This window comes from Chaetura pelagica, unplaced genomic scaffold, assembly GCF_000747805.2.
Source record: "Chaetura pelagica isolate M959 unplaced genomic scaffold, ChaPel_1.0 scaffold425, whole genome shotgun sequence".
NCBI classification, from domain to species: Eukaryota; Metazoa; Chordata; class Aves; order Apodiformes; family Apodidae; genus Chaetura; species Chaetura pelagica.
Genome location: NW_009953205.1, coordinates 4,310,269 through 4,321,180, shown reverse-complemented (window position 1 = coordinate 4,321,180; position 10,912 = coordinate 4,310,269). Strand labels below are relative to the sequence as shown.

At 34.8% G+C, this 10,912-nt stretch overlaps 1 protein-coding gene across 1 annotated transcript in view; it reads right to left on the bottom strand.

The window, feature by feature from the left end:
* Positions 1 to 5,115: 5,115 nt before the first annotated feature.
* The window catches only part of ITFG1 (integrin alpha FG-GAP repeat containing 1), a 67,181-nt gene continuing 61,384 nt past the window's right edge, over positions 5,116 to 10,912 (bottom strand). Inside the window, 3 exon segments of the mRNA XM_009997479.1 lie at positions 5,116 to 5,659; positions 9,046 to 9,163; positions 10,600 to 10,682. Coding sequence (XP_009995781.1) covers positions 5,600 to 5,659; positions 9,046 to 9,163; positions 10,600 to 10,682 — 261 coding nt within the window. The 3' untranslated portion in view covers positions 5,116 to 5,599.

The window sequence follows — 10,912 nt, the reverse complement described above, 5'->3', positions numbered from 1 at the left end:
GCTCTTCCCTTCCTCCCCATTGAGGTGCAGAATGGTGCGCTTCTGAAGCTCCACGTACCCCACCCGGAATTCCGCTTAGGCACTTTATGGGAGCACTCTGGAACCCCTTCAATAGACCCACTAGATTATAGGACGTGTAAATTAGATGTATAATTGCAATTTACGATTCCGTCTCCTTAAGAAGCGGGGCTTGCTTACTACAATCTCGAACATGACGTGAGAGGTGAAGTTCCGATATCCTTGTGGTTTGGTGCTATGTGGTTGAATGTTTAGTCCTTTCTACAATGCTCAAAGGTCAGCATATTCTGTTAGAAAAGGTCATGCTCTTGCTTCAGGTTACCAGTTAAATATTTCAGGCTCTTCAAGTCAAAGAGATTGTTAATGGTGGCGAACTAAGCAAGGAGGGACTGCAGAGCAGGTGGCCGAAGCCAACGTGGAGCCCTGCGGGTGCAGGAGGTGACACTTCTCCCTCCCAGATCTCAGCCACGGGGTGCAGGGCAGCCCCGGTGAGACCTTACAGTAAAGGTTCTGAATTTTTCTGGGTATTAAAGATCCATTTCAGTGTTTTAAGAAGCTTGATGAAGTATTAAGCTTGATGTTCTGGCAAAATCCCAAGTTACATAATTGTATTATTCCGCTTACTTGGATTGTCCTTTCAATTTCAAATTGAGATGATACAGTCCTTCTTAAAGGGTAGTTTTCCCATGAATTGTAAAATAGCTGTGGCATTCCAGGAGTGAATAAAGCAATTTCTCTCTGTTCAGCTCTTAACCATGTTTTTAAAGTGGTGTGATGAAATGTTAAATTCTATAGTGAAAACTCCCATATAAAGATAAGTCCTCATTAGGTGCATCTGCTTGGCTTTTTTTCTTTGCTAACAAAAATGTTTAAGGTAGTCTAACAGGTTAATAATTTCTGCTGTATCTCTGTATCACCCACAGTTTTTTTTTTTATCCCTTCTGCAAGTACATGAGCACAAAATTAAAATCTGACTATGCTGTTGTGCAGGTTGTTAGGAGACAGGGGTTTGTTGTTTTGGTTGTGGTTTGTTTTTTGTTTCTTTCTTTCTTTTGGAATGCACAGTGTAACTGATGGCAAAATTTGGCTCAGATTTTTTTATTACTTATGATGATACAAGAAATAAGAGAACTAGCCTGATTCTTAGACCCCTAGCTGAGTTTGCATTCAGGAAAACTATTTGTGGTCAATTGTCTCGCACCAAAGCAGTAGGAGAAAAACCTAGTAATATCTTGTGCTCAAGACAAGTTGGTAGTAATTGCAAGACCCAATCTTCCACAGTCAATTTAACTGAAAAGTTGAACTTCTAGTTTGCCCATTAGAAGGTTGAACAAAGCTATTACACACCTGGAGAAGCATAGGAGCTTTCCCATCCTGTTTCTTTCCCTGGCCTGCATTAAAGCTCTCAGTGTGTGAGACACAGGTAGTAGCATAAATTTGTAGATTTGGGTATATTCTGCCTTGTTTACTGCTGGTTTCAGATAAACTTTTGAAGTGGACATCCCTGTTGCTTGTCTTGCTTGAGTTCTTGTTATAGGTGGTGCTTAAGAGTATTTTAGAGTAAACTTGTGGCAAGTCTGAAGAAACTTTCACTTCCCATTTTCTGAGCCTGCAGAGTGCTAGTTTCCTGGGAAGAAAATGCTGTGCCATCAGGTCAAGCTGGCAGTAAGCTCAAGTTAATTAAACTTGAGTTTAGGAGTTAAAAAAGGTTGAAGACAGCTTTTAGACAACTAGTTGTATATTGTTCCACTGCTTTATTGAGTCATCATAATTATTTTTGAATGGGAGTAGGGAATGAAACTGTTCTTCTTGATGCAGGTAAATACCCATGTGAATAGTTAAAGAATAAATCAGTTACAACAGGTGCTCTGCTGTAATACAATGTTTGGATTTCCATCATTAGAACTGATTTTGTCTCCTCCCACCAGTTCTTCCTTAAAACTTCCTTTGGTTTGCTTTTCTAATAGATGCTTTAATTTATTATTACCTAAAGTATTTGCTGGTCTTGAGTAGCAGACTGTACATCACAAATAGTTTTAGACCAGCAAGTTTTTATTATGTTTGAGACTATTTGAATCTTGTTTTTAAAGAGGTTGCAAAAATACAGATGTCAACAGTGAATAATTTTGAAAGGACATTCAGAGTTAGATTTTAACTGGTCTGGTACCTGGGTTTGTCAATAGATGCATTTGATACATCCTAATTATATAGAATTTCTAAACAGAAAATGGCAGAATGTGCAAGTGCCTCATACATAGATATGTTTAATTAGCTTTGCTGTTTACTGAGCAGTGCAAACTTTCAAATAATCATGAAGCATACTGATAGTTTCTCTGTTTTCAAGGCAATATAATTAGATCTGAGTATTAGAACATACCTACAAACTTTTCTGGCTTAAGTTGGACAATTCAGGAATTTCTAATGGGATCACATTTTTAACTGAAAATAGGAATTAATTATAAAAATAGTGCTGTGTGGCTGATTATTTTCAAAGTGACAGCTGAGGTCGATATTAGTCCTTCAACAAAAAGATCCTATTGCCAAAATGGAAAAAAAAAAAAAAAAAAGAATGGATAACTGGGCTACTGAAACAGGATTTAAGACTTAAACATTTATTGTTCTCAAGTCCTTTACATGCTTCTTAAGTCTTTGAGAAAAAAATCTGCCCATCCCTTTACAATAAATACTATTTATTTGCAAAGTTTCAGATTATTTTAAGCATAATTTTATTTTCTTGGTTTTAAAAAAAGCATTCTTTTAGTTATTGATGCCTTCAAAACTGGTCCAGTTTATGCTTTTCCATTGTTTTAACAAAACTAAGTTCTGATGATTATAATATAGTAGAAATTTATGGATTGACTTATTCTGTTCTATTTAGGTGTAATTTATTTGAAAGTAGTTCTAAAAGTCTTGAATTGACTTGGTGCATTTATAGTGGTTACTCTTTAACCATAGCAAATGTTTTTAATACAGCTGTCTGTAAGATGAATGGTGTCATCATAGGAGGAATATTATAATATATAGAATATGCCTGTTAATCTACAGCAGAAAAGTTGGTTCTTTTGTTGGAGGATTATAGTGCATTAAAGATAAATCTGGTAGGAAGATTCAGTCTTAAAGCTTCTCATAGAAAATGCGAACAAAGAATGATGGCATTTCAACAGCCATCTGTCACTTGGCGTGCCAACCTATCTTTATATAGGTGAGATTTCACACTGAAGAAGCCTTCCAATAGCATTTCTCACCAGGGCTCTGTTTGGTGGATGCATTTTGAAAATTTATGTAGTTAGAACTATTTCTCACTTCTCAGTTACTGTGTTGATCACCGAGACCTACACTTTCTAATTGACATTGCTTTCTTATACTTAACTGGTGGAAGGGTAATAACCTTATTCAAACATACTTTTGATGCTTATAAAATAGAAAACCAAAGTATGACATAGAAACGACAAGAGGTTTAACAATATCTAATACCTTAATTCAAAACAGTATGCATATACTGTTGTGAGCCAAGCTATGAGTAGTTAGAACCTGTGGTAAACTTCATTGTAAGAAAGCTATTAAAGGGCCAATAATGGACTTTTATTAAAATGATGCAGTGATGCACAACTGAGCATGCAAAATACCTTTAAGCAAAAGATACTGAGTTAATTGTTTTGTTAACTTGATAACAGCTTAAATGTCAGCATGAGGTTATTTAATTCCTAATTGTTTTTCCAAAAAACGTAAGGAGGCTAATCTATGTTTATTATATTGTGATTGAGGGCTACAGACAACTTGGCTGCCATAAAGGCATCATGCATTTAGCCTTATTCTTCAACTATCTTAAAAAGATGGGAAAGGTATTGAATTGTGCTGCCTTTTAATAATGAAACCTGTTATTACTTTTGTGGTCCGGAGCAAATTTTATCAAATGGGGTTTTAAAAGTCCAATAGCATTAGGTATTTATCTAAAAATATCTTCCTTTTCCTACTACTCTAAGAGAAATATTAAAAGTGTACATTAAAGAAATCACAGAATCACAGAATATGCTATCCTGAATAATAACAGTAATTTAATATTGAAGTCTCCTTTGTTGGCATCTGATCATTTGATATGAGAAATATCTAGTAAAACTTAATAGCTTAGTAGACCACTTACAGTACTTTTCTGATTTTTGGCTTGGTGCTGCTGTATGAATGGGTCACTGTTCAGCACTGCCATGGTAACAAATGGTTTGTCTGTGACTCAGGGTGGACATAGTTCATCTTTGTGCCTGCTCCCTTTTCTGTGGCTGTATTGACAAGCAGAGGTAATGTTACAGGGCAGCCGGTTATCGGACACGTGTCAGACCGAAGGAGATCACCTCCTTCAGAGGTGATTGTCTGTAAGACCCAACACTTTGTAGTTGGTTGAGGAAGCTGTTCTAGTTTACCAAACAGTATTTATTAGGAATGCAAACTGACAGACTGAATACATACCTAACAATGTAAACTTGTATCACTAAAGAATAACTCTTAAATAAAAGCATGATTATTTTTAGAGACTCTTCCAGGAGTACACTGAGCAACTGTAACATTATTACCATTTTAAATACATAAAGTTGAGCCACTTGTCTTATGTAATTATTACAGCCTTACAAAATTTGGGTATGGTAGTGCACTTAGATAATCATCCATTGCTTATTCTGAGTGTCCTATTCTTAATAAAATCTTTGTATACCTCATCTCTTAGCAATAAATTTTAGGGAGCCAATCTTCATTCTCCTTTGACTCTAAAATATTCCTTCTTTAAAAACAAAACCAAACAAAAAAATACCATAACCTTCTTATATTAAAAAAATAATAAATCATAGTGACTTTAGGCTTTTCTAAAATAAATGTGGTTATAATTTAATAATAAAAGCAGTTTATGCAATGCTGATATATTTTAATGATTTTAATTTTTTAACACGTTGTCTTCTCTCTAGAACTAACACACATAAATACTGCATCTATCCCATGATGAGCTAATGCACTAGCACTTACATTGCAGGCTTCTTGTAGTTCCCCAGTTCCTAAATTCTTTAACTATTGCACATATGGATTTAAACGAAGAAAAATACAGAATACTTGACATTGAGCACCATTTAGTACAATCAAAATAATGATCAAGTCATCTGAGAAATTGCTCAAGCTTAAGTTTTCAAAAATGCAGGTTATTTTGCAAGGACTGTACAAATAACAAGCCCAATTGAAGTGGTACAAAGTATTCTGCTCACTGAAATGCTGAACTTTATTTACACAACTTGCCTTCTATCAAACATTACTAAAGAATTGGTGAAACGTAAACAATGGTACATGCAATTTGATCCCTTTACTAAGAAAAATAAATTTACAGTTCTGTTAAATAAAGACCAAATGTTGTTATATACAGTCTGTTAACTGACAGGCCTTGCAAGACATTCAGGTCTAATTTTAATACTTTCCAAATAAATACCAAATAATGCAACATTTACAAATAGCACACCAGCAGTATTTTCACGGTAATAATTTCACAAATCTGAATTTAGTATTCAATTAAGCAAATGAGTAGCATCTCCTTCATAAATATTAAGGCATGTCACATAGCATCAAAATGGAACCGATGAGCCTCCTGTCGCTTCTCTCTGTCATCTGCTTTCTGAAAAATAATAATAAAGAAACACTTTGTGGGATCTAGAGCAATACTGTTACAGAAATGAGTCACCACAATGTCAGGGAATGGTTGATTTTTTTTTTTTCCAAGTTACTCGTTTGACAAAAAGCAAAAAGCTTAGTAAAAGCCCCAGTAATTAGCTTTTAAATTATGTCAGTTTGAAATAGCAATAATCAACTAAAAATTGGCTTCTGATGTTAATGTTCAGCTGTTTTAAAATTTATGACCCGTTATTTTATAGTATTTCTAATAATGCTTTTTAAAAAGGAGTATTTAAAAAATGAAGATGTTTCATAGTATGCATTTATTTAGTCTGCATCATAAATGAGAAGAAATTACTCTGGATTAACTGTAATTTTTACCTGTAATGCACTTAAAATGAGTTTCTTTTTAAAAAAACCCTACTACATACAAATGTAGTCAAGATGGCAGTTCAACCAATAATTAACAGCACCAAGTACACTAAAAATGTTCTGTGTTTTTGTTTGGATTAGGAAAATGTAGAGGTAGGATGCATTTCCCTGTTTATTTGTGCAGAACACACCCTGATCTGCTAAAAGAGTAGTTTGGAAGGTGCTTGAAAAAAAAGAAGCATATTTAAATTTTAACAATAATCCATGTAGTATGTAGGCTCCCACAAGCCTCCTCTTGTATTCTAAACCAGTAACGGAGTCTGAAAGAACTTATTAGAGGATCTTTCTGGAAAACAGCATTTTTGTCATGACAGACATTATGTGCAAATCCTAGCGTAAGAGAATTTAGCAAAACAGATTGCAGTGCTTTTTAGTTTGCTTAATTTTTTTGAGTAAAATGAAGAAAAGCCTTTACAATATGCTAATGTGTGGGCATTCAGATTTGTATTTCAGTTGATAAATATACATGACAATTCAGTTGATAAATATACATGGTAGAAACTGGTGCATGTGTTCTGCCATGAAAGTTTGTCATCTGCTTTGGTTCAAGGCCAAATAATTCCTCATTGCACAATGTTTATGTCTGATATCAAACCCATTGGATTAACTATGGCTTTTACTGCATTTTGTGGCAGCAGTAGCTGTCAGTGAAGTTTAAGATAGATCAGGCTGGTTTTTTGGCAGGGACTTTATCAATGACAGTAGTATTTTGAACATAAAAAATGGGATGGGAAGAAGGGAGTGGCATAATCTTTCCTATATTGAAATGCTTGTCACATTCCACAAAATTTCATAGTCTCACTTGGCAATTTTCACTCAATTTCTTGTATGGTTTAAAAAAATAAATTACTACTTCAAATTTGGCAGTAATTGATACTCCAATGAATCCATCAAAACTTTTCTAAGCAGCATTACCATCAATGAGTGGCATTCACATGAGTAGCCTCAAGACCACAAAGCAAGTTATAAAGAATCAGAACACAGGAACATCAAGGTCCTTAGCTAATGTATCAGCTGTTATTTGTTGTAAGATGAATAATGCTGTAAATTCTTCCTCAATCTCACTTTCATTTGATGTATGAAAACTAAAAACTCGTACCTGATATTTGAAAGTTGTGGGGTTTGGTTTTTTTTAATAGATCCAAATTTTCTGAAACTGACAGAGCAATATATACTGTTCCTGAATCCTATAGTTATTTAAACAATAAAATATTTGGCTGGCAGACAAGTGTGTAAGAAGTATCACAGACAAAGGGCTCCTATTACTACTTATCTGCAGAGGTCAAAGTATGCGGTTTATTTTAACAGCAGTTACAGACAGATAATCATCCTCAGGGGGAATAGAAGAGATTGTAACTGCTGGTATATTTCCTGTTCCTTTCTTTGCTACAGGTACTCTAGAGATTTGAATGGGAAAACAGCATTTAGGCACAACAGTATTTTTATGAGAGGATTACTGAAAGAGACAGTAAACCAAGAACAAGCAAATAAACAAAGAACTTAGGAATTTAGCACCCAGTCATGTCAGTGATGTATGGTACAGCCTTAGTTGAGATTCTTACATGTTCTGTAACTTAATCATTTCTTCTAAAAATTGGGAAGGTAAAAATCACTAGGAAACCATTGGAAAATTACAGGAATTAAATAATGTTTATACAGCAGTCTGAAAATACACACAATTTATAAAAATATTTGTGCCTATTCTGAGCAAAATGTAGCAGGTGGAAAGAAGTGTATAATGTAACCAAAATACCACTTAATTCACATATACCTAATGGGGTTTTTAACATGGTTCAGAAAGCACGCACTCTGGGCTGAGTAGTTCTTGACATTAAAATACATGAATTATACTAATAATTGTTTTAAACACTTCTATTAAATCTCCATTTTTCCATATGGAACTGTACATAGTTAATCCTTCCCCAACGAGAAGTCCAAGTATGTTTTTCTGCTACTCTTGTTGCTTAACATGTGCTGTAGGCAGAGTTAAACCCACCCAGTGCATAGTCACAATTAGCAGTTCTTTCTCGTTATAGTAGGACATGCTAAGGACAGTCATCATAAACTTGTATGTCTTTGCTTTGTGTTTTATTCTGTGCTTTACTGTTATTTGGACACTGTACTTAACATTTTGAACAGTGGAGATTGACAGACAAATTAACACTGAGATATGAAGCATGCGCAAAGCCTGTCTGAATGTTTAACAAGGTCATTTTATTTCCACAAGCACAAAATAACAAACAGTTCTACCATGTCAAAATGTGCAGTAATTTCATTTGACAGCTAAGATTATGGTTTGGGTATGTAGTAGCATTTATTTGCAATCCTGCCACTTGGATATGATTGTGAACGCGAGCATAGATAAGAAAACTGGGAACATTTCTTTTGTGACATGAAAGGCCCCTTTCAAAATGCTTCTTCAAATCAATGGATTTCTGTACACTGCATGTATAATTCAGACACAGAGCAAAGCAGCCAATATGCACAGAATTGACTCCCTATACAGTCTTGAATACTAACGTCAGTGCAATCAGCAAAGATAGATACAGAAAAAGAGATTCCTTATTTTAGATTACCAGCAGCACTCAAGTAAACTGCGTTTTATGTTCTATTTTCCAAAACAGCAGTCCTAAAACTCAGCAAAATGGAAAGCTCAGATGTGAAACAAAAATGTCTCAGCTGTGAGTAACAGCTTAATGGCAAAAAACTTATCCATGTTGCTCATCATGTCCCTTTTTAAGTGTCTTAGAGCCTAAATAAAAACAATGAGAATTTTTAAGCTTGCAGTAAATATGGAATTAATATTAAAAACCTTTTGGGAATTAACGAAGTCTGTGTAAGAAATTACAGTCTTGAAAGCTACTATAAAAAAACCCGAATGTACAAGACTGTAAAATATTAGCAAGTGTTAAATAGTACAGAAAATACAAAAAAAAAAGTGTAGTTAATTAGGCTTACCTTTTCTTGCCAATGTAATATGCCAATTATTGCCAGGATGAAAACGCAGACACCAATTAAGGCTATAGCTGTTAGCAGCACAATGTTACTTGGGGTCAGATACAGCTTGGCACTCCAGCTGTACACAGGAAGAGAATCCAGGGAAACATTAATACCCTTCATTAACATGCAGAAAAAACATTTAACTTAGAAAGATGAAAATAACCTGCTACTGTAAGACAGGTAACAACCTGATCTACAGATACCAGTGGCTGTACTTAGACACTGAAGCTTAATGGTGTTTACCTGGAAATTTATGGCTTAATACAATTATTTCCAGGTACCACCATGTCTTAATGCAGTTTCTGCTTAACTTTCCAGGAATGCTATGGATATCCTCAGGGACTTAGTTTTTCTCATTAGGAGATATATCTCTTGCCCAGGACAAAGTAGCCTGCGTAAGAAAACCTTCCACAAAACTGCCTGGAGCAGAGTGAAATAAGCCTGTAAGATACAGTTTCTTCCATGAGAAGCTCCTCTTGGACAGGCTCATTTGGTCCAGCTGGTTAAGCATCCCTGTCTGAAGTTTACCCAGGGACAACCGTTGTTGTAGGCAACATAAACAGTTGATTATGGCAAGAGAATGCTGGTGAGCAATAAAATTAAGCACTTTAAGGGCTTCTGGAAGACATCCCTCAAATGAAATATTATTTCTTCTGGGAATTCTTTACTCTGCTGTTCCATGGTGTTCATAAACTTACAGGGAAGCAGAAATAGCTTAAGGATACAATGACAAAAATTTTTGCATAACACATACCTTTTAAATACCTCAGGACTCTTGACTAAATTTTATTCATCTGGCAGATGTTATTCTTGTGGTTTTAATTAGCAACTCAAGTGGCACATAGTGTCTCTCAACTGTTATTTGTCCTATAGTGAAATTAACTGCTGAAACTGATGTCAAAATAATTTCTGCATGATAAATGCAACTGACCTCACTAGTAGATCAAGCGGCAAAAAGCAGCTGGAATATGTGACTAATGTTTTCTCTAATAGCAAAGAGAGAAACATGCTCTCTTTCTGGGATAAACATTTTAATTGCAAAATGAATTAAGTGTTCAAGCTCTTATACAATCAACTCATTCACCTTTACGTAAAAAAACCCCAGCACTCTTACCTGTGGAAACAGATACTGCATTCAGAAGGGCTCAACTAAAGGTTTTATGTGCAACTACATAGAGACTGCATGTTTGGTGAAACAAAAATGCTTCCTTCAATCATTATGATGTTTGCAATTTGTCAGAAAGAATGTTAGTAAATTTAGAAAATGTGTTGTTATTTACAGGAGTTGAGATGGTAATACATTTTGATTCTTTATGGGCACTGTGTAAATACTTGAGCAGTCTTCTGCCTCATCACAGAGGCATCAACATCTGTAGAACAAAACCCCTTGCCACTGATCCTAAATTTACTTTCTATGCAAGTAACAAGTTTTAAACCTTTACATAGCGTCTAATTTTAAACTCTGTATTAATGTGTTAATGTAATTTTGTGAAGAGCAAATGACGAAGGTACCTTCGAGGGACATTATGAGGATAGGGGATGACTATAAGCTGGGAGTTTGGAATGATTGCTGTCCATTCTTGTCGTCTTATGGACTGGAAGAAAAACAAGGGCTATGTTAATTAGTAACAAACCAACACACTTAAAAGAAAAGCAATTGTTGAAACATACAAAAGTAGAAATGAAATAAACAGTTGCTTTGTAAAATTTTAAATATGTGGTTATTCCCTTATGTTTGTATAAACCTTTTATTCAGAAAACTTCAAATTGCTTTAAAAAAGACAACAAAAAGTAGAAAGCAAAATAACTATTGTTGACATGAAAC